The sequence below is a fragment of the Macrotis lagotis genome, chromosome X, assembly GCF_037893015.1.
Source record: "Macrotis lagotis isolate mMagLag1 chromosome X, bilby.v1.9.chrom.fasta, whole genome shotgun sequence".
Classification (NCBI taxonomy): Eukaryota; Metazoa; Chordata; class Mammalia; order Peramelemorphia; family Peramelidae; genus Macrotis; species Macrotis lagotis.
This window is the reverse complement of record NC_133666.1, coordinates 9,001,323-9,025,864: the sequence shown is the minus strand read 5'-3', so window position 1 is coordinate 9,025,864 and position 24,542 is coordinate 9,001,323. Positions and strand designations below refer to the sequence as shown.

The 24,542-nt window shown below is 39.5% G+C and overlaps 1 protein-coding gene across 3 annotated transcripts in view; it reads right to left on the bottom strand.

Annotated features, from left to right (window-relative positions):
- ATG4A (autophagy related 4A cysteine peptidase) overlaps positions 1–24,542 on the bottom strand; it is a 63,055-nt gene that overhangs the window by 13,054 nt on the left and 25,459 nt on the right. For 2 of the 3 annotated variants that reach the window (XM_074207248.1, XM_074207249.1), the window contains 5 exons: positions 22,302–22,412; positions 17,112–17,183; positions 13,695–13,793; positions 8,897–8,998; positions 8,682–8,754 (listed from right to left, as the gene is read on the bottom strand). In XM_074207248.1, the coding sequence (XP_074063349.1) occupies positions 8,682–8,754; positions 8,897–8,998; positions 13,695–13,793; positions 17,112–17,183; positions 22,302–22,412 (457 nt within the window). The remainder of the gene's footprint in view (positions 1–8,681; positions 8,755–8,896; positions 8,999–13,694; positions 13,794–17,111; positions 17,184–22,301; positions 22,413–24,542) is intronic. The other variant, XM_074207250.1, reaches the window with a different exon arrangement.

The window sequence follows — 24,542 nt, the reverse complement described above, 5'->3', positions numbered from 1 at the left end:
GTCCCCAAAGTTACTAATGATCTCTTAATTGCCAAACCCGATAGCCTTTTCTCAGTTCTCATACTTCTTGACCTCTCTGTAGCATTTGGCTTTGTTGATCACGTTCTCCTTCCAGACACTCAATACTTTCAACTTTTTATATCATTGCTCTTTCTGGGTTCTCCTCCTACCTATCAGAGTCTTTTGCTAGATTATCATTATCATTCACAACATCTCCCCAAACACTGTGTATGACTCCAAGACTGTTTAAAGATATCTTCTCTTTTTTCTCTGTAGACTCCATCAGTTTGCTTGGTTGATGCAACTTTCCCACATGAGAACCTGGAGAAGCTTGCTTCCCTGAGAACCATGATAACCTGTAAGGGAAGTACCATGGGAAAGACTGTGGAGCAAATGTGGAAATTCTGTAACTGGTTCTGGTTGGTTAGCCACATAGTTGGAAAGAGCCTTTTTTTTTACTTACTTCATGTGGGAACTTGGTGATTCTTTTGCTCATGGAATCTAGTGAGAGACCTTAAAGTAAGGAACATGGCCTTGGAGTCTTCTTCGACTCTGACTCTATATGATCTTTGGGAAATATCTTAGCCATTTTTCATTTGCTCTTTTCCATTCTAGGTGGAAAGATGTACTTGTGAAATTGATTTTTTGAACCTAATTGTAATATTTTACATTCATTCCTATTTGGAGGAGGGGGAAATGTCATGGACACTCCCCTAAAGAAGTAACTAGGTGACTCAATAAATAGAGGGCTGGTTAGGACTGGAGTCAGGACCAACGTTCAAATCTGACCTCAGATATTCATTAACTGTGTGACCCTGGATAAATTACCTTAAGTTCTGTTTGTCTCAATCCACTGGAGAACAAAAGGACAAACCATTCCAGTTCTTTGCCAAGAAAACCCCCAATGGGTCCATGAGGTCACAAAGAGTTGAAGAAAACTAAACCATTCCACAATAACAATATAGACCCTTTTGGCAATCTGGTGAAATCTACCTGTGCACCTCTTCTCAGAACAATGCTTTTTTTTTAGGTTTTTGCAAGGCAAATAGGGTTAAGTGGCTTGCCCAAGGCCACACAGCCAGGTAATTATTAAGTGTCTGAGACCGGATTTGAACCCAGGTACTCCTGACTCCAGTGATGGTGCTTTATCCACTGTGCCACAGAGCTGCCCCCCAGAACAATGTTTTTGAAGGCATCCAATAAATAGGCTTACGAAGAAAATCAAATACATTGAAATGTAGTTAGAAATTGAAAAACAAAACAAAAAGTCCATAGATCCCAGGTTAAAAACTGCTGTCTGTGATTCAGCTCAATGCTATATAGCTTGTCAAGATTTCTTCTGGATCTCCATTTTGTTATTCAGTGTTAGCTATCCCTCCAGGTTTTGTGTCATTTGTAAATACAGTAAGCAACCCATCTATGACTTTAATGAAGTCACTAATTAAAATGCTACACAGCACAGAAGCAGGGATAGGTCCCTGGGGCACTACACTGGAGACTTTCTGCCAAGTGTAATTAATAATTACTCTTTCAGTTTCGCCATTCAGTCAATTCCAAATCTATCTAACTGTATTACTACCTGTCTGTCTATATATATCTTTTCTACAAGATAACTTGGAATCTTTTATTAAAGGTTTTGCTATAACCTGGGCAGACTTCCCAGGATTCCCCTGAACTATTCATTTAGCATCTCTGTCACAGAAGGAAATAAAGGTCATATAGTATACCTTGCTCTTGATGAAGCCATATTGTCCACTTCCCCTTTTACATGCTTGCTAATCATCAGTTTAATGATTCATTCTAGAATTTTTTTCAGAAATCTAAGTAAAACTCTGGCTTATAATCCATAGTTTCGTTCTCTCTCTCTTTTTTTGAAAATCAGAACATTTGCCTTTCTTCAGTCCTATGGCACCTCTCCTTTTTTTCAGCCTCTCAAAGATTACCAGTAGTGGCTCTGCCACTTCTACCCAAGATGGGGTTCATCTGGGCCACAAGGTGGGAAGGGATCAAGGATAGCTAGGAGCTATATTGCCTTACTTAGTTTTGACATCAACTCCTCATTAGTCCTTTTATGTTTTCCCATCCAAAAGTCATTCATTCTTTTTGACAGAGAAAACAGAAGCAAAATAAGGATTAATCAGCTTGTCCTTCTCTTTGTTGTCAGTTATCATCCTTCCATCTACACTAAACTGCAGTCCTACCCCCTTTTTGTTCTTCTTTCTCCTATTACAAGTTAAGAAAAAAGATGCCCTTTTGTTGTCCTTAACTTCTCCTATGCCAACCGTTATTCAATCTGAGCTTTAGTGCTCCAAACACTATTCATAGAGCATCAAAGAATCATCATACAGAATGATCACATGGAATAATAGATCTGGAGAGGTGGAAGGGACCATGTGGAGCCCATCTAATCCAGATGAGGAAACTAAGACGCAGAGGAGGGGAAGCGACTTACCCAAGGTCCTAGAGATAGGAAGGGGGGAAAACCAGAACTCAAGTACTCTGCTACCAAATCTAGCACTCTTTCCACTATATCTTTCTGCTTTTCTGGATGTTCATCCTATGTATATTTCCTAGTTCCTCATCCTTAAGATACCTACATCGGTATCTTAAGTCAATTTCTATTTTTTCCTGTTCCTCGGAACTGTTTCCAGATGTGTCTTCAGAATTTTTAATTAAAAGTTTATCATTCCTCTTGGCTTGTCTTCCCCTATAGAATTTAAATCCTTGGGATCCTACTTTTTTTCTGAACCCTCAGAAATCTGCTTTCTCAAATTCTAAGGCACATGCCAGACTATGCCCAGATTTCCTTTCCTTCTCTACCACAAATTCTAGGAGGGAGTAGTCACTTACTCCTGAAAGCTCCCATAATTTTCATCCCCAGGCATCAGTTTCTTCCTATTAGTGAGAATCAATTCCAGAATAAAATTTCCCCCCATGTTGACTCCTCTACCTATATGAAATTATCATTATAGCAAGTCCAAAAGTTATTATCTGTTGTTATTTTGGCAGTGAAAGAACTCTAGTAGATGTCTAGATATAACGCTTCTCTGTTAGACTTATGATCTGTTATTTCTTTCTTTTTTTGGTTCCAGGGGTCAGTCATATACTCCAATGTCAAAATTTCTTTTCTCTCTCCTTTTTTATTTTATTCCATATCAGTTCATTCAAGTCTTACCATGCTTCTCAGAATTTCTACTTGCTATTTCTTACTTAATATGCCTTTAAATTAATATTCCATTACCTTTTCAGCTTGTCTCCATCATTTCTAGTTCTTTGCTACACAAGGAGTGATGCTATGGACATGTAGTTATTTGTTGGATATTTATCTCTATTATTTTGTTTTAATATATGTCCAGTAATGGTTCTGCTCAAAGAGTGTCAATGATTGAGTCACCTGTCTTGCATAATTCCAAAGAGATATCCATCAACAGTGCAACAATTTCCATAGTCTTTCTAACATTGGCCATTCTCATATCTTGTCATCTTTGCCAATTTGAGAATTGTAAAGTGAAATGCCAGCATGTGTTTTAATTTGCATTTCTCTTATTATTAGTAACTTGGAAGACATGGTCATGTGGACATTTACAGTTGCAATTTTCCTTTTGAAAACCATTCATATCCTTGACCACTTCTCTATGGGGGAATGACTCTGGGTGTTATATATTTATGTCAGTTCCTTATATATTCTAGATATCAGACTTCTACTGGTAGAACTTGATGCAAATATTTTTTATTTTTTTCCATTTCTCTTTAAAGTCTATCTAAATTAACTTAGTAATGACTTTATTCATTCAAAAGCTTTTAAAAATTTTTTATGATCTTTTATGATCTTCATTGATACATGTTTAGGTAGGAATGTACTGCCTATCAATGTATAGTAGGTAAACAAATATTTGTTAAATGTTTACTATATGCTGAGAAGTGGGGCCTGAGGATTCAAAGAGAGATATAAGGGGTGGCTAGGTGGCACAGTGGATAGAGAACCGGCCCTGGAGTCAGGAGGACCTGAGTTCAAATCCGACCTCAGACACTTAATAATTACTTAGCTGTGTGGCCTTGGGCAAGCCACTTAACCCCATTGCCTTGCCAAAAAAACCCTAAAAAAAACCCAGATATAGTCCCCATTCTCAAAGGGTTTATATTTTGGGGGTGGGGGGTGGGAAGAGAAATGAAATTCACAAATTTACATAAATAGTTAGCTACATACAAGATTTATGGAGTAGATATATAATCTGAGAAGAGATGGCATTAGGACTTCAGCTGGGGGTTGGGAGAAGACATTGCTAGAAATACTTCCTGCAGGAGATAGGATTTAAATTGAGGCTTGAAGGAAGCCAGAGGAAAAAAGAAACAGACATTGGGATAGAGAGCATTTCAACTATATAAAATCACAGAGACAAGAAATGCAGTGATGTGGACAAGGAATGCAGCTCCATCACAGGTTATGTAGAAGGTAGGAAAGTGTAAGAAGAACAGAGAGCTAGGTAAAGTCTCTCTAGAGAAAATGAAAAGCTTCAAATACCAAGCCTCTAAAGATCTGATTTTGGAAGTAACAGAGACCCACTGGAGCTCTCAGGGCCTACATTTTAGAAAATATTAGATATCATGACTAGGTCTACACTTTAGAAAAAATCACCTTAGCAGGTGAATGTAGTATAGCCTAGAGGAGTGAAACACATGGAGCAGGAAGAATACAACTGTGATAGTTCAGAGAGAGGTGATGAGGCCCTGAGTAAGAGGGGTTGCTGTGTGAGAAGAGAGAAAGAAAGGTAGCCAAGGGCTATTACAAAAGACTAGATGATAGATCAGTTGAATGATATTCAAGAGTAGAAAATGACAGCAAGGTTATGAGCCTGAATCACTGGGAGAATGGTGGTGTAATCAATAGTAATAGAGATGGAGTGGCTAGATAGCGCAGTGGCTAGAGCACCAGCCCTGGAGTCAGGAGCACCTGAGTTCAAATCCAGCCTCAGACACTTAGTAATTACCTAGTTGTGTGGCCTTGGGCAAACCACTTAACCCCATTTGCTTTACCAAAAAAACCCTAAAAAAATTAGTAATAGAGAAGATAGACTCACTTCTGGTTTGGACATGTTGAGTTTGAGTTGCCTATGGGACATCTAATTTTATCTGTACAAAAGGCGGGATTATTGTTTTGGAGAGAAACTAGGATTGATTACGAAGATTTGAGAATCATCTGCATAGAGATTATAACTGAAGCAATAGGAGCTAATAAGTATAAGCAAATAAGTCAATACAGAAGGAAAAGAGAAGAAATCCCAAGACACAGTCTTGGGGGACACCCAAGGTTAGAGGGGAATAATATAGATGAAGACCTAGCAAAGGAAACTGAGAAGAAATAATCAGACAGAAAAGAAAAGAACCAGGAGAACAGTATTATGAAAGTGTAGAGAGGAAACAGTACCCAGAAAGAGAAGGTGATCAACAACATCAAAGGCTGAAGAGAGCTCAAGGAGGAAAAGGGAAAGGCCATTAGATTTGGCAATTAAGCATTGTTAACTTTAGAGAGAGAAGATTCTGATGAACAGAGAGGTTGGACAACGAAGTTGCCATATTGCAGAAGATTCTGAAGCAGAGGACTGAGTATAGTTTTTTTCAAGGAGTTAGGCTGCAAAAAGGAGAAGAGAATAGCTAGTGAAGAATGTCAGGATAAAGTGAGGGGATTTAAGGATGAGAAGCAACAGAGAAGAAGTCAAAAGATACAGAGAGACTGAAGATAAAAGAGAGGGTAAGAATATGATTAGGGTAATCTACTAAAGAAGGGTGGGGATGGGATCAAAGATGCATGTAGAAGGGTTGGTTTGGCAAAAAGAAGGGACATTTCTTTGTACAAGACATAAATAAAGGAGTAGATAGTAGGGGAAAGGCATCTGAATGAAGAAATACAAGAAAAAGGAGAGGAATGTGTTGATGAATGATTGCAATTGTTTTGGTGAAATATGAAGCAAGGTTCCCAGTTTTTTTGATAACTAGCTGTCTCAAGTTGGTAGAAGCCAGCTCCACTTCATCACTGAGGGTAGGGGTGAGGTGCCTTGGAAGGCTTGAGAGGTAACAAGAAGATTTAGAATAGCCTCCATGATGATTAGGATAGAGAATTGATAATGGAAGAACAGTATGTTTCCCTTGCTGCAATGAGAGCTCAATGGAGATGATAGAACATATATCTGTAATTGACCCAGGCCAGCACATAAATAGAAGTAGAGAAGATGAATGATCAGGGTAATTCGGGATTGGTGTGTGGGAAGGAAGGAAGGAAAGAGGGAAAGAAGGAGGGAAGGAAGAAAGGAAAGAGAGAAGGAAGGGAAGGAAGAAAGGAAAGAAAGAAGAAGGAAAAAAAGATGGAAGGAGAGAAGGAAGAAAAGGAGGGGAAGGAGGAAGGAGGAAAGGAAAGGAGGGGAGGAAGGAAGGAGGAAAGGAAAGGAGGGAAGGAAGGAGGGGAGGAAGGAAGAAGGAAAAGAAAGGAGGAAAGGAAGGAAGAAAAGAAAAGAAAAATGAAAAGAGGAAAGGGAGGGAGGAGGAAGGAAAGGGAAGGAGGGGAGAAAGAAAAGGAAGGAAGGAAGGAAGGAAGAAAGGAAAGGTTGAAGGGTAGGAAGGAAGGAATGGAGGGAAGGAAGGAAAGGAGGGAAGAAAGAAAAGGAGGGGAGGAAGGAAGGAGGAAAGGAAAGGAGGGAAGGAAGGAAAGGAGGGAGGGAAGGAAGAAAAGGAGGAAGGGAAGGAAGAAAAGGAGTGAGGAAGGAAGGAAGAAAGGAAAGGAGGGAAGGAAGGAAGAAAGGAAAGGAGGGAAGGAAGGAAGAAAGGAAAGGAGGGAAGGAAGGAAGAAAGGAAAGGAGGGAAGGAAGGGAAGGAAGGAAGGAAGAAAAGAGGAAAGGAAGGGAGGAAAGGAAAGGAGGGAGGGAAGAGGGAAGGAAGAAGGGAAAGGAGGAAAGGAAAGAAGGTAGGAGAGATGAATTTAGTAAGTGCTTACTATATGCCAAGCACTGTGCTAAAATTGACAAAAATTATTTCATTTAATTCTCCCCCAAAATCCTTGGAGGTAGGTGTTATTATTATTATTCCAATATTACAGATGAGGAAACTGAGGCACACAGGGTGACTTGCCCAGAGTCACACAACTAGGAAGTGTCTCAGTCCAGGTTTGAACTCAGCTCTTCCTAATTCCAAGTCTAGCACTCTATTATACCAACTAGCTGCCTCTACAATAGGGTAAGAAAGGCCAAGAATTGAGGAGAGTGAAGAGCAGTGTTGGCTCACCAACAGGTTGAGATAGGGAAGAGAAAAGAGCATAACCACTGCAGAGATGATGATCTGTGAAAGACGTGCGGGATAGAGAGACTATAAGTCACAGTGAGGATGAAGAACAAGACTAGGGGTCATAAGAGCCTAAAGAAAGTTGGAGTGGAGGAATAGGTCATGGGAACTGAGGAAAATGGGAAACCAGGAAGTTAAGATACTTGAAGGAACATCAATATGTATGTTGAGGTGCAGAAATTGTATGGGGACAGAAACTGGAGAGGAAAGAGTTAGGCACAACTTATGAAGAAAGAAAGAGATAATTGGCACCAGGATCTGAACTGGTGACAAATTTGAATACTGTGAACTTCAAGGGAGGTAAGCTTGCTTAGTAAAGTCAGAAGAGGTAAAATGAAAGTGGCAATGAAGAGAAAGGAATATTCTGATTTCCCCACCATAATCAGTGAGTTGAGAGGTAAGAAAGCATATCCAGGAGAGCAGTGTCACAAGGAAGGAGCAAAGTCTCATTGAACACCAGATGCTAAAAGGAATGAGAAATGAAGAGGTTTCAGATGAAAGGAAGCTATGTTAATTAGGGAGCAAGCATTCCTGAGAGCACAGTTGATGGGGTGGGTCAGATCTGGTGTGGGGAAATGAGAGAAATAAGGAATAAGACAGTTGCCAGCTAGGCATGGGGGAGAGGATTTGTACATGGGCAGTCAGATTTAGGGTCTCTAAGATAAGGTGAGTGTAATGCAAACCATTGAGATGTAAGTTTAGGCAGGCAGATGAGCAGAGTATCAGTGATTAGAAAGAGGTCTGTTGACCATTCAAGGTCTTCCATCTAATTGTGAAAGGTTAGATTTTCTCTCCTTTTTTTTTAATATAATGGGAACTTTTATATTCAAATCATGTATACATTTTGAATTTGTAAAATGTTAGTTCAATCCTAATATCTGTTAAACTCCTTTTTGGTTTTTATAAACTGCATCTTTGTATTTTGTATTCTTGCATTGAGCAAATACAGGGAATATTAGCAGCTACTTATGTCTCTTGCTTACAAAGTTAACATTTTGTTTTTTAACCAATACCCAATAGTTTTGATGACTACTGCTTCACAATATCACTTGATGTCTAGTAGTGCAATGTCCTCAGATAAGCAAATTAACAGTGGTGAGATATTAAGCACCTTTAGAGGAACGTCCATGTGCAGTTATATCACTAACATGCATGCCTATACATTTTTCCTCTTAACAGTGTAATTGGACAGAGAAATGCACACTTGCCAGGTTTAGTGGGTACAGGAATGACTGAGTTAATGAATAAGGTTGACCAATTGGGTAGAAGTGAGGTGGATGAAGGGAAGCAGGAGAAAAGGGAAATAGTTAGCAAAACAACCCCATAAATAAATGTTAATCTGTTTTACTTACTTTAACACTTGTGCAACTGTATTTGGTCCAAACCATTCACCAATTGATTTCCCTTCTCCTACGCCCATTTGTGCTGTTTTTATATGAGAAAATTAACAAGTTAGTAAAATAATTTTTCAACAAGATACGACCTATTAAATTTCGAATAATTTTCAAAGACGTCTAACCAAGAAGATGATGGATCTCCTGCGGCCTCTCTGAGTTTGCACTCTTACCCATTTGATGGATAGAATAACAGCAGTCTTTTCTGTCTAAGAAGCACTTTAAGATTCGGTGATATTCTTCTGGCTGTTCTTGTTGCTTCTCCCAACACCAGTCTAAAGGGGGAAATGATTAATAAAAAAAATTACTAGATAAATAACGATGATAATTGAGACATCACATTTTCTCCCCTTAAAAACATCCCCTTCTTTTAATACTATAGCAACTAAGGAAAAGTGTTCATGTTACAAAAGGACACTGGCTCCTTCCCTGTTGCCCACAACCATTAGCTATTCCCCATGTGCAAAAAAACTCTCCCTTGCCTCTGCCATCCCCTTACAGCTCTTCCTTACTTTTGAAGAGAAACTCCTATAAAGAGATATTTACCTTCATTGCCTCCACTTCCTTAACTCTCATTCACTTTTCAACTCCTTTCAATCTGGCTTCTAACTCTACCACGCAACTGAAGCTCCCAACCGCCTCTTCACTGTTCACGACCCAATGGCCTTTTTAAGTCCTTCTCCTCCTTGACTCCTCTGCCACATTGGACATCACTGACTTTTTTCTTCCTCTAGCCACCGTCGCCTCCCTTAGTTTTTGAATTCTGTTCTCTCCTTGTTCTCCATTCTGGCCACTCCTTTACAGTATCATTGGCAAGAGCCAAATCATTGTACACATTAACAGCAAGATCGCAACAATGATCAACCCTGATCAATACAATGATCCAAGACAATTCCCAAAGACTCATGATGAAAAATGCTATTCCCCCTCCAGATAGAGAACTAATGAACTCTCAATGAAAACTGAAGTATCATTTTTTTTCACTTTCTTTATTTGTCTTGCTTTTTTGAGATAGGGATAATACAGAAATATATATTGTGTGATTTCATATGTATAATGTATTTGAGGGACTAGAGAAAGGGAAAGAATTTTTTTAAAAGGAAAGGGAAAATAGCTTTTACTAGATCACAATCCATGTCCCATTCCATGTATGGGTGTACAACCAGTTATTTCTATACTTAGTCCTCTTTTCATCTGCTCCTATGGGCTCAATGTCATGACTCTCAAATCTACACACCCAGTTCTAGTCTCTTTCCTGAACTCCAGTCCTGAATCTATCAGATATTTTCAAATAGATGAATAAAATCCAATACTTCTAATGTCTCCTAATTTCCCTATTTTTTAAAAATTTCATTTCAAAAGTCTTTGCTTTCATATCACCTTCATTTCTGTTCTCCCCTATTTAGGAATCTAACCTCTGTAACAAGATTTTTAAAAAAATCAAGTCAGGTTAACCAACCCATAAATATACTCTGCCAGACAGAATACACAACATTCTATAGCTTTTGCAAAAATACATTAACTTCCCTGTTTTTGACGAGAGTTACCAGCATCCCTCCTAGTCTCATCTCAGGCCTGCAACCTCAGGTCACCTTTTACTCTTCATTCTCCCTTATCCAATAAGTTCCTAAATTTTACAGATTCACCTCCACAACATTCTTCCAATCCACTCTCTCTGCTTTACACATATGACCATCACCCTAGGTCAGGTTTTCCTCACTTCCTGTCCCTGCCACCAGTTTGGATTCATCTAATCTATGCTTCAGATGCCTTCAAAAGTGATCTTCCTAAAACATGTCCCTCTTCTGTTCAAGCAGTTTATCCAAACTCTGCTGTTGGTGATGTAATACCCTTCATGATCTGATCAAACCATTCTTTCCAGACTGATTCTATGCCACCTTCCTATATGGGCTCCATGTTTCCTGTCAAGTGGTCAATCTGCAATTCTTCATGCTTGGTATTGTATCTCTCACTGCCATGCCTTTTCTCAAGTTGTCTTCCATATCTGGAATGTTCTCCCTCTTGGCTTCTCTAGCTCCTTCAAAGATAAAGTCTCATTTCAAGACTCATTTTCTTCATGAGGTTTCTCCTCAGCTAGCTAGCTGTTACCACTCTCCCCTTTTTCCTTGAAATTACTTTATAGTTAAATCTCTGTATACATATCTTTTCCTCCCAAGGGAAAATATATATAATATATATTCAGTGAAATGTTGGACACCAGAAATTACTGATGATACTCCCACCAAAAAACAAATCTCAAGAAAATATAACTTTTAAAATAAATGCAAGTTATAAATTATATCTCTCAAATCTAGTTTAAGGGGAAATTTCATTTTTAAATTTCTCTTGGAAAGAGAGTTTGCTAATTCTCCCTACTTAAACATACAGTCCATCAGAATTGCCAAGCTTTGCTAATATTCAGAAATGTTTCAGTCATGTCCAACTCTTCATGACCCCACTGGAGTTTTCTTGGCAGAGATACTCAAGTAGTTTGCCATTTCCTTCTCCAGCTCATTTGTCAGATGAGGAAACTAAAGCCAAAAGAGTTATGTGACTTTCCCAGCTAGTCAGTGTCTGAGGGCTGATTTGAATCCAGGTCTTCCTGACTTCAAGCTCAGCGTTTTATCCAGAGCAGTGCCACCCAGCTGCCTCTAAGCCCTAAGCTTCTAAAAGATAAGAACGACTGGTGAGAAGGGAATTCCACCACAAAATACTGTGGTCAGTTTACTGGGCTGGAGAGAGAGGCACTTGCAGCTTCATTCTCTGTTTCCTTTTGTATCTCTATGCACCCAAGGCTGAGTACAGTGCCATGTACTATTTGATTCAGCAACACTGACCTCCTTTATTGTTCCCAGTTTCCCCCTCTCTGGCTATCCCCTCTATCTCAAATGCTCTCCTACCTCCCCTATACTACTGACAATCCTGGCTTCTTTTAAGCCCCACCTCAAATCCCATCTTTTACTGGAAGTGTCCCACAATCTCTCTTCGTTCTGGTGCCTTCTGTCCATTGATGATTTCCTATTTATCTTGCATCTAGCTTGCTTTGTAACTAGTTGCTTGTTTGTTGTCTTCCCCATTAAGAGCTCAGGGATGGCTAGGTGGCACTGTGGATAGAGCACAGGCCCTGGAGTCAGGAGGACCTGAGTTCAAATCCAGTCTCAGACACTTAATAATTACAGAGCTGTGTGGCCTTGGGCAAGCCACTTAACCCCCTTGCCTTGCAAAAAACCTAAAAAAAAAGAGTGAGAGCTCCTTGAGGGCAGGTGCTATCTTTTGCCCCTCTGTATCCTCAACATACTTTAGCATAGTGCCTGACATAGAGTAGGTGCTTATTAAACATTTATTGCATGAGTGAATGAATATCATCTTCCAATTCCTGGACAGCACTACTTCTCATAATCTGCCTAAGATTGCTTTGGGAGTTGGTTCATCATATTGTCAACTTATCTGGATTTTGCAGTCCAAATCTTCTTTAGATAAATTTCTGTCTAGCCAAGTCTTATAGCCTTAGCTTATATTTGTAAAGTTGATTTTTTTTTGAATCCAAGTCTAAGATTTTATATCCTGAGTGTATTTTGTCTTATTAGATTCAGCCTAATACTTTGCTCATCAAAATCTTTTTGGATACTATGTTTCTCTCTCCCCCAGTCAGATCACAAACGAACACATGAAGCAACCCAAAGTAAAGTACAGAACCCTGAGGTACTCAACCAAAGACCTTCAAAGTTGTCTATGGTCACCCAGTTAGTTTGCAAGAAAGCTAAGACTACAATGCACTTGACAGTGCCCAGCTATTTCTAGTCTCTACATGGTCCTTTCTTCATTTCATCATCTCAACAGTTTGAAGAGTCTTTCTTCTTCTCCTCATTCATCTTCCATATAGCTGTTTTATTGAAATTAATAAACCATAGAGATGACCGCCATCCCTGCCCCACACTCACAATCTTCTATGAGTCTCTATGATCTCTAAGATAAGCTACAAAATCTTCAACCTGACTTTTCAAGCCTCTGCCATCTAGCCCCCCCCACCAAGCCAGTTTTGCATTCTTATTTCATATGATTCACCTACATGCACTATCCCATTCAAGAGTAGCTGGCCCTTCCAAGAGCTCCTTGTACATAACATTCTCCTGCCTGGCATGCCTTTCCTCCTTACCTCCACTATGCAGAATCCCAAGATTTTTCCTCAAAGCTCAGCTCTCCAAAATGCCTTTCATAAGGCTTTTCCCAGCAACACCCCAAGCCCCAAGACAGTTCCTAGCTATTTAGTGAACTTTCCTTCTTAATTTTACTCTGTACTTCCTTATCTGTCTATGGTTCATATTTGTTTCATTTTTGTCTTTGCAGCTCCAGTACCTAACATGGTATCTTGAACATAGTAGGTACCCAAGAAGCATTTGTGGACTTGCACTGGGTCTGTCCCCTTGGTAAAACTACACAGTCACTATTTCTGCTCTGGCATCTGGTCTTAGACCAAAAGAGACACATCTCAGAGAAAAATAAGCAGACACATTAGCTCTGGTTACTATAATTGGCTTGTGTTCATTAAGACTAGTTATTTAGTGCCTTTTGGCTTTAGTGGACACTAGGCTAACAATATATGATCCCATTGGCCACCATCTTGATTTTTTTTAACAAGGTTAAGAAACAGATCTGTCATAATGGCCTTCTTTCTAGTCACTTTACTGATGGACTTAGCTCAACAATGAAAAGGATAGAAATGCTAAAGGGCAGATACCCTGTCTCTGTTTATTCTTCCTAAGTAAAAAGAACTTTCTTGTCTGTGAGTCACCAAGAAATACTTATCTCCTACTCCTGAGAGATTTCATTACTTGTAGTTTTAGCCACAGAAACATTTGAATACCTCTGCTTCTTTTCATCTAAGACATTCCCTCCTCAGGTTGTAGCCCACTACTAAATGAGTTGTCTGGCAGAGTCTCCTGTAAGTAGTCAGCAGAAAAAGTCACTCACCCCTTCCCAGATGCTTGCAGATAAGAGCCTGGGCCAGCATCATTTGTCCACAACGTAGCATGCATCCCCAGCCAGCATCTGATGAGGGGCCTGTTCCTCCTAATGGCAAAAGGGTTTGAAATGAACCAGGGTTCATTGGATCATGGAATCATAGATTCAGTGCAGGAAGGGATCTTAATGGTCATTAAATCTAACCCCCTCATTTTATAAATGAGGAAACTGAGTTCCAGAGAGATTAAAAGATTTGCCTAGGATCACACAGTTGTCTGTGTCTGAAGGGGGATTTAAATGGAGAACTTCTTGATTCCAAATCCAGTATCTTAGATCTTGGATCCAGTTTCTATACACTATATTGGAATTACCTTTTCCCTAAAGAGAAGCAGGTTATGGGACCTCTATAAACTCATGCTATTGGAGGGAGATTAACCTAGATAAAAAGAGGAGCTTTGGTGATATGAGACTGACTGGGTAATGAAGTCAAGAGCTGAAAAGTCAAATAACTCTATAGAGTTTCTCCTGAGTGCAGCTCAAACTTCAACTGGGAAATATTTAAGAAAAGAAATAAAAATATTATACAACATGGATAATCTTCATTCATGGTTGTCCAAGATCATTTCTATTTAAGTTTGATACCGATGGTTAAAAGAATGCTGAATTGGGGCAGCTAGATGGCACAGTGGATAGAGCACACCCTGAAATCAGGTGGCCCTGAGCTCAAATTTGGCCTCAGATACTTAATAATTACATATCTGTGTGACCTTGGGCAAGTCATTTAAACCCCCTGCCTTGTAAAAAAAAACACCCAAAAAGAGAATGCTGAATTAACTCAGACTTTTTATGACTTTAAAAAATGTCACTTAGTTTTTCAGGTTGAACATTAAAAACCATAAATGAAATTTAGTATACACATAGAAAATATAATTATGGATACCCAGTCATAGGTGCATTGGAGTAAGTCAATGACCAAACTAACACTTGCAAGATCTACTGACAAGGCATACCCTTTGACCCAGCAATACCACTACTGGGTCTGCATCCTGAAGAGATGATGAAAAAGGGTAAAAACATTACTTGTACAAAAATATTCATAGCAGCCCTGTTTGTGGTGGAAAACGATTGGAAATCAAGTAAATGTCCTTCAATTGGGGAATGGCTTAGCAAACTGTGGTATATGTATGTCATGGAACACTACTGTTCTATTAGAAACCGGGGGGATGGGATTTCAGGGAAGCCTGGAGGGATGTTCATGAACTGATGCTGAGTGAGATGAGCAGAACCAGAGGAGCACTGTATACCCTAACAGCAACATGGGAGTGATGTTCAACCTTGAAGGACTCACTCATTCCATCAGTGCAGCAATCGGGAACAATTTTGGGCTGTTTGCAAGGGAGAGTGCCATCTGTATCCAGATAGGGAGCTGTGGAGTTTGAACAAAGTTCAAGGACTATTCCCTTTAATTTAGAAAAAAGCGGATATCTTATTGTCTGATCTTGTTACCTCTTAGACTTCTTGTCTCTTCTTTGGGGATGTGGTTTCTCTCTCATCACACTCAGTTTGGATCAAAGTACAACATGGAAACAAAGTAAAGACTGACAGATTGCTTTCCGTGGGGGGGTGGGGGAGGGAAGTAAGATTGGGGGGAAAAATGGAAAACTCAAATAATATCTTTAATAAAAATAAATTAAAAAAAGATCTACTGACAAGGATGTTCCCCAAACTTGGGAAGAGAACCACAGAATAAAAGGTGTTAATCATCTAAATGACCTCAGGTAAAGGAAGCTCCTAGTAGTCCTAACATGAATAGACTAGAAAGTTCTGATACAAGTCAATATTGATTATAGCTAAGCCCAAGAAGGTAGTGTACTTTTGGAAGACAAACTAATAAAATCATATAAGACAATAAAATCACAAGAGACTGGCTGCTTCAACTAAAGAACACTTGATTGTAAAGAAAGTTTTTCAAGTAAATATTAGTAGTGAATTCAAATGCTTTTGTCTGGGTGTCATAATGGATAGGTATGCAAGCTGCCATGACCTTGAGGTATTTCCTATCCAGTATGACAGTGAAAAAATTCTGCTAGAAATGTGCAAATCTGGGAGAAGACCAACTAAAACAGGGCTCAGCAATTGCCAAAAAGTGGAGAGGGGAGCAAGGTAGAGGCAGTAAAATTCCTCTCTCACGCTGCTTTCTGATCTGAATAGATGTAAATTAAAATAAAAAGATATAGGAAAATTGGAACACTAATGCATTGTTGGTGGAGTTGTGATTTGATCCAACCTTTCTGGAAAGTAATTTGGAATTATGCCCAAAGAACAATCAAATTGTGATCCAGTGGTACCACTACTAGGTCTATATCCCAAAGAGGTCATAAAAAGGGTAAAAAAAAACTCCACATGTACAAAAATATTTATAGCAGTTTTTCTTTCATAATGGCAAAGAAATGGAAATCGAAAGAATGCCCATCAATTGGGGAATGGCTGAATAAATTGTGATATATAAATGTGATGAATGTTCTTTAAGAAATCATGAGGGACAAGTCTTCAGAAGAGCCTGGAAAGACTTGCAAGAACTGATGCTGAGTGAAGTGAGCAGAACCAGAAAAACATCATACATACTAACAGGAACACAGAGTGATGATCAGTTATGATGGACTCTTGTTCATTTCAGCAGGACAAAACCAAAGACAATTCTAAAAGATGCGTGATGGAAAATGCCATCAATACCTAGAGAAGAAACTATGGAGTTCAAATGCAGACCAAAGCTTACTATCTTCAATTTTTAAAAGTTGTCTTAGGCATTATGTTTTTTGTTTTCTGCTTTGATTTGATTCTTTTACAACATGATCAATATAGATCTATGTTTAGCATGGTTATACAGGTATAGCCTATATTAGATTGCTTTCTGTGGTGGGGGGAAGGGAGAAAAATGTGAAACTCAAAACCTTGTAAAAAAGATTGTTGAAAACTACTGTTCCATGTAGTTGAAAAAATAAATAAAATATAAAAAAAGAAAAAGAAAATTAAAATTAAGAGGGTATTACATTTTCTAAAAATTGGACAGATTTAAAATAAAAATTTTAACTTTGCAAATGATTTTTCACATAGAATAATAACATATAAATGCATGCTAGAGAAAATGTCTATTTCTAATGCAATACACTGAGCATATATCAGTACCCAGGATGGTTTTACTCTAAGTTGACCAGGCCCAATCTTAAAAAGTATCTGAGTGAGGCGGTTATCCATATTTCCTCACAACACTGTGAAGCAGATAGGGTAGCCATTCCCATTTGACAGATGAGAAATTAAATTACTTGCCCACACAGTTAATTATGTGACAGGTGAAGTCAGAACGTGAATCCAAATTTTCGCACACCAAATACAGAGTTCTCCAAAATAGGCAGCAGATCTACCTACCTATTGGTGAAAACTTCCTTCGGTATGTAAACCAGAGACGAGCACTGATATCAGACAACAGCTTGGATTTTTCTGTAATTAAAAGTAAAAGTAAGATTGAACTATCTACAAATACTGCCATGAAAATTCTGGGCAAGTAATCAACCAATTCAATTGCACTGTCATGATGGTTAGGGACAATGACAACTAAATCTCAATTATGTGGGAACTCTTTAGTGGATTATCCAGTTCCTCCAGCTCTTTCTGCTCCTCTTCCCCTTCCTAGGGCACCCCTACCCCCACCCTCATGAGGTGAAAATAAAACTTGCTTACCTTTGCCGTGTTAGTAGTTTTGGTCAAAGTTTTAGTATGAAAGAAGATTGAAACTATCTATGGATAATCCCAACCCACCCTTTGAGCTAGTGTATAGACAGTAGTGATGGAGGATTTCAATTGCTCAAACATCTGCTGGAGTACTTGCACATTCTCCCCACCCTTCTGGCTTGCCTTTTTGAGAATTTCATCTGTCAGAAGTTGAAGGGACCAATAAGAAGAAATAAGATTCTAGATCTCACTAAACAGGAAGAAACTGTTTGCTAGGGTGGAAATTATGGGAACCCTGAGGAGAAGAAAGGTGGAGACAAAGAGCTTAGCAGCACTTAGCACAAAGCACTGGTTCAAAAGAGGCTTTTCCATTTGACTTAACTTCAGTTCATTCCATCCGTGGCCAGTGCAAATCCACAGAGGCAGCAGATGGAGAGTCACATGTGAAGACTAGAGAAGACCAGTCTGGCTGGATCACAAAATGCAGGGCATGACTCAGCTCAGTCTCTTGGCAATTTAGGTTCAATAATGGAACTAAATGAGATAGTCAGGTCATTCAGCAATTTATAAAAGGAGATTTACAAAGCCATAACAGAAGGATCTTCGACCCCTTGAAATAAATCAGTTAATTTGACTTGGAATCAGGAAGATTCATCTTTCCCAGTTTCAATCAAGCCTCAGACACTATCTGTATGACCCTAGTCAAGTCACTTTACCCTTTTTGTCTCAGTTTCCTCATCTGTCAAATGAGCTGGAGAAGGAAATGCAAACCACTCTACTATCTTTGCCAAGAAAACCCCAAATGGGGTCACAAAGAGAGTCCAACATGACTGAAACTGAACAACAAAAGCAAAGCTTCCACTGAGATAAACTAACCAAGCACCTGAGAGTCACTCCACTTCCTCAAGATGAGGAAGTGATGTCAATAGAGCCAACCAAGCCTGGAAAAGTATCTCGATAACTTTTAAGGAAAAACTACCAGACTGTTTGCTACTGAGGGGAAGGGGATAGAGAGGGAAGGTAGGATATTAGGTAACTTAAAAATATGCAAATGCATGTGGATGAATGTTAAAAAAAACTTTCATAGAATATAAATGGAAAAAATAAAATATCAATTAAAAAAAGAAAAACTGTAGGGGGGGAAAGAAGAGAGGTTAAAATATTGTTGCAACTACATTTTATCCCTTGATGATAAGGTCCTTAAGGTCTTCTGGAGCACCTTCTACCACTGAAATGACTTGAGGGCTGTTACTGTTCACTCTTGACCTGCAGGGTGATACAGGTAGCACAAGTAGAAGAGAAAAATTCAAACTGAAACCAAACAATAATGTAACAGTTCTCTGAAGGAGTGAAGGGAGTCAGGAGAGTTTCAGAAAGGTACAAATCCCTAGACTTAATCAGATTCATGTGGTAGGTGATGCTAAATCTTTGTAGTTCACAGTGAAATTCTCAATGTAAAAAGATGACTATTAGGATTACAGAAAAAATGATGGCCCTTCCTGCATCATTATAGCTCAAGGGTAATTACCCTGTACCACTAGCCACTTAAATGTTCCCTAGGCCACTAGCTAGGGTGGAATACACAAGATCTTGGCTGCAAGAGAGGCCTCTGAATGACTGCCCCTCTGCTTCTTTGTGGAGCTGGTTAGATACTTTCATCTTCCCCTTGTTGCCATAAAGTAAGCTCCCTCTCAACAGTGCCATACCTTGATCTCCTAAGTCTTTCCTGGGGAGATGTACAATAATCACTGGGTACTGAACTGCCAATAAGTCCATTAATTATACACTAAAGAAATCAGTGGGCTTTAGTGGACTTGCCTTTTGATATTGCACATACTAGTGCCCAGTCTTCTGCCACTGGACTGCTACTGTTGCTGAGAATTGATTCACTATTCTCTGCCACTCTGGACTATGTCATTGCCTGCTGCTTGTTACTACTACTGTAGACTTCTCTAACCAATGCTATCTGCTGTGGCTAGAGTCCTAATCTCTGTCCACAATCTGCCCACAGACCTGCATCTCTGACTACTGCCAATCTTCCAGGGTCAGCTGCTACCCCTTTGCCAGGGCAGGACAACTGCAACTACTTAAGCCTGAGTTTTTTTGCCCCATGCTGAGTTACTTTAGAGTTAGGTACTATTGCAATGCCTCTGTTGAAGCCAGACTGACTGACTCCATTAGACCTGCCTCTGCTCCCCTATGCCAAAAGCTACTGGGGACCTGCACTACCATTATCCTGTGTTTAGCTTCTGCTGTGTGACTTCTGTCACAAGGATGCTACAGGGCCTGCCCCTTCTTGGCTAGGGGAAAGACACAAACCAATAAAAAAAATCAAAGTCAGAGACTAGTACAAACAGAAGACATTTCTGTTGGGGATGGGAAAATGTACTTGGGGTCTGAGTTTTGTTCTCACTCGAACATCTAAGTTCAGGGGTGAGAGGGAAAACTTTTAAGATTGATATAGTACTCCTGCCTGTCCTTAGCAAATTAACTGAGGTGTAACTGGCACATTTGCCCAGATCCCCAATTCCAGGAATGACTTTGGGCTCTTGGGAAGAATTTAATTTTGTCCTTTCAAGTATCTCCTCACTCGTACCAAACAACCACAACAGGTGGCAAAGTGGATAGAGCACTGGCCCTGGACTCAGGAGTACCTGAGTTCAAATCCAACCTCAGACACTTAATAATTACCTAGTTGTGTGGCCTTGGGCAAGCCACTTAACCCCATTGCCTTGGGGGGAAAACCCCTAAAAAAATCAATAATCCTTTCTTAAGCAGAGTTGTAAGACAATCCTAACATTCCATGGATCTGCCTTTGTTTACCATTACACAAATATGAGGAGGTAGGGGACTTTTATCAGAAGGCCTCACCAGAAGCAACTGAGTGAGAATGACCCAGCATGCAGCACTAGTAAAAGCTGAGGACATGGAGTTCTACTGAACTTGACCTTTTCTAATCAGTGGAAAACATCCCACAAGTTCAGGACATCAAGGCTACTTTGAAGATACATTGAGTTCTGGTAAGATTCCCCCAATGGAATTTAGAGATAGTTTAATTGATCATGAGGAACTCTCCTCCTCTCTCCCCTACAAAGCTAAAAGATATAAAACAGTTTGTTGCAATCATCAGGATACAGTTAAGGACACAGAACATATTATTCTCTTCTAGTTGAATGGCCACAGGGAGGTTGATTTCTAATTTTCCAGAAGAAGAGGGCATCTCACAATAAGTAACCATTTTTTTGTTTTTTGCTGGGTTTAGTCATTTTTCAGTTGTGTCCAACTCTTTGTGACCCCATTTGGAGTTTTCTTAACAAAGATACTGGAGTGGTTTACCATTTCCATCTCCAACTAATTTTACAGATGAAGAAACTGAGGCAAACAGGGAGGCCCCAGAGACCCACAGCTAGAAAGTGCCTGACGCTGAATTTGAACACAGGAAGATGAATCTTCCTAACTCCAGGCCAAGCATTCCACCCACTGAGGCATCACCAAACGTATCACCTGAAACATGAGGGCCAATCCCGGTATACCTTATTCTGCATTGCCTATCCCTCACTTTAATGAGCACATCTGTTATAGGTTGAGCCTCATTCAGGTCAGTGCCCTCTTAGTTTAAGTTCATATAGGAACAAAAGAGACTGTTGTAGGTCACTGAATAGTTAACAAAAGATTTACTTGGCCACTAGGGGAAAATATTAAACAAAGATGGGCACTGAGAACTCTTGGAGTCGATTTAGTTGAGCACAGATCTGAAGTTGCACCAGTCAGGAATCTGGAAGACCCTCCAGTTCTTCATGGTTGCCCTATACTCAGGAACCAGGAATATTTCAGAGCCTTTTAAGGGAAAATTAGCCTAACATGTATGGGGTTAGGGGGGAAGATTAATGCTCCCACTACAGGAAATAATTTCCAAAGAGGTTAGAAAGACAAGTTGAGGTCAGGTTGTGATTAGCTTTAAAATCCAAAAATAGGAGTTTGTATTCGATCCTAGAACCAAATAGAAAGTGCCCGAAGTTGACAAAGTTGAGGGAAAAAGAAAATCATTTTGGCAGCACAGTGAAGAATGGAGTGGAGAAAGGCTTGAAGCAGAAAGACTAAACAGAAAGCTGTTGCAATAATCTATGTGAAGGGTGATGAAGGCCTGAAAGTGGCTGGGTTGAGTACAAAGAAGGTGTCAAAGGAGAATGATATTGCAAACATAGAGACGGCAAGATCTGGTAACTGACTGGAAAAGAAAGTGAGGAGGAGTTCAGGATAATACCAAGATTACAACCTTGGAAGAAGGAAATTAGGGGGGCACCTTGATCATAAAGAGGGACTTTGGAAAAAGATGATTTCAGTGGGAAGAAAATGAGTTCAGTTTGGAATATATGGAATGAAAGATTTCTCCAGATGACCAGTATGAAATATCCAATAGACAACTGAAGCTCAGGAAGAGAGACTGGGCTGAGATAGAGATCAGGGAATCATCTGCAGAGAGATGATACTCAAACCTAGGGCAGCTGCTAAAATGCTGAATTAAGTTCCTGGCATCATCTGTGAGAAGTCACAGAACATCCAGAGGAAAGCTAACAAAATTGGTGAAGGGCCTTGAATCCATGCTGTATAGGGATCTCTTGAAAGAACTGGGCATGTTTAGATTGGAGAAGACTCAGGGGGGACACGATATGAATTTTCAAGTAGTTGTCACTTTTTAAGCATAAAGACCTGGCATAATTGGATTATGACATAAGCAAATTTTCAGAGCAGCAGTTAAAAATCAAAAGGTGTAATAACATTTACTAAGGTAACTTTGGACAGCTCCCAAATAAGAAGTTTACTCTAATAGTATATTGGGCATTTGCCAGTCTTCTGCCTAATTCATTGATGACTATAGAATCCTACCTGCTTGAAGGTCATATGGCTTCCCCAAGATCCAAACAGGTTCATCTGTTTCTGGTAATTCTTCTAGGGAGTCTGATAAAATAGTTAAATGCCTTTCACACCTGGAAAAAACTAAACAGAAAGGAAAGTAATTACAAAACAATTTAACCCTGGAAGAACTTTTCTTTCTGACTTCATTTTGTGTTTCTTTTTCATCCAGGTAGCATCTCTAAGAAAATATGGATCAGGTTTAGAACTAATTCACTTTTCCTTTCCCTAGATTTTTTTTAAATAAAAGCATTATTATATCATTCTTACATAATAATTGCTAGTGGGCATATTTCAAAGGAGAACTCTGAGAATTCTCCCAAAACTACTTAAACACTAGTTCCAGATTTTTTTTAGTCTGATCCATGCTGCTGCTTGCATGCTGTTTCCAGTTTAACTGAATAAATGGGCTGTTCATTAAAATGGTAAATTGTATCTAGGCAAAAGCAAGAAATACCAATTAGATGTCATGGATAAAAATTAGAGACCTTTCCAGTTAAGATCAGAAGTAAAGCAAGTATTTGCTGAAGAATCAATCAATGAATATTTATTAAGCACTTACTCTGTGCTTAAGAAGCACTGGGGATACAAAGAGGCAAAAGACAGTCTCTACCCTCAAGGAACTCCCAATCTAATAGGGCTAACAACAAATCACAAAAAGCAACATACAGATTAAATAGGAAATAACTGAGATAGAAGGGACTAAAATTAAGAGGCTGAGGGGTTATGAGATTTTAATTAGGACTTAAAGGAACTCAGGACAGTAGGCAGACAGGAGGAGGAAGACTATTCTACATATGGGGGTCAACCAGAGAAAATGCCTAGAGGAAAGATGTTTGTAGAATTGGAAGGAGGCCAGTGTCAATGATTAGAGAGTACATAAAGGAGAGGAAGGTACACTGAGAAGAAGACTGGAGAGGTAGGAGAGAGCTAGGTGAAGAAGGACTTTGAATCAAGCAGAGCATGCTGTATTTTCTTGAGCCACGGGAGTTTATTGAGTAGGGAGATTATATGATCAGACCTGCACTTTAGGAAAATCATTTTGGTGGTTGAATGGTGAATGGATTGGAGTGGAGAGAGGCTTAAGACTTGAGGATTCCGATCTACCCTTAAGCTGCTGTAATAATCTAGGTGTGATGTGATGTACCCCCTACCTCCATCCCCCTAGGAGTGTCAATGTCAGCAGGAGAGGAGAGAGCATTCCAAAGATGTTGCAAAGGTAAAATTGATAGATCTTGGTAACAGATTTGATAAGGGGAAGGTGAGAATGAGAGAGAGTGAGGAATCTAGGGTGACTTGTAGGTTGTGAGTCTGATGAGGACTGGGAAGATGGTGCTACCTCTATAATAATAGGGAATGGGGGTGGAAGAAGAAGATAGGGTTTAGGCCCTAAACTTTAGGAGGTATGATGAGTTCAGTTTTGATATTTATTGAACTTCCAGTTGGAGATGTTTGAAAGGCAGTTGGAGATGTGAGATGGGAGGTCAACAAAGTGGGGGTAGAATAAGTAGATTGGGGAATCATAAGCATACTAGTCATTAAAACCATAGAAGCTGATGAGATCACCAAGTGAAGTAGCATAGAAGAGAAGAGGGCCCAGGATAGAATCCCGAGAAACACCTATGGTTAGAACAGATTCAGCAAAGGAAACAGAGAAGGTGGTCTGATAGGTAGAAGGGCAATCAGGAGAGAGGTATCCCAAAAACATAGAGAGAAGGGAATATCAAGGAGGATAATAATCAACAGTGTCAAAGGCTATGGAGTGATCAAGAACGATGACTGTGAAAAAGCCACTGGATTTGGCCATCAAGAGATTATTGATAATTTTGGGAGAGCAGTGTTGGTAGAACAATGAGACTGAAAGTTGGATTGAAAGAAGATGAAAATGAGAGAAAAGTGGAGGCACCTGTTGTAGATAGTCTTTTTAAGGAGGATCAACTGAGATTTTTTTTTTTAAGATGAGGGGGTCATAGGCATGCTGGTAGGCAGCAAGGAAGGAACCAGTAGATGAGAAGAGGCTTAAAATGAGTCAAAGTAGGGGTAATAGAGAGGGCAGTCTTTTGGAGGAGACAAGATAGAATGGGATTACTTAAACAAGTAGAGGTGTTAGCTTTGGTGAAGAGTAAGGCCTCATCATGTGAGACAGGGGTGAAGGAGGAGATAATGTCAGAAGGCACCTGAGTTATAAGAGATGAGGGAGAGGGAAAAAGATCA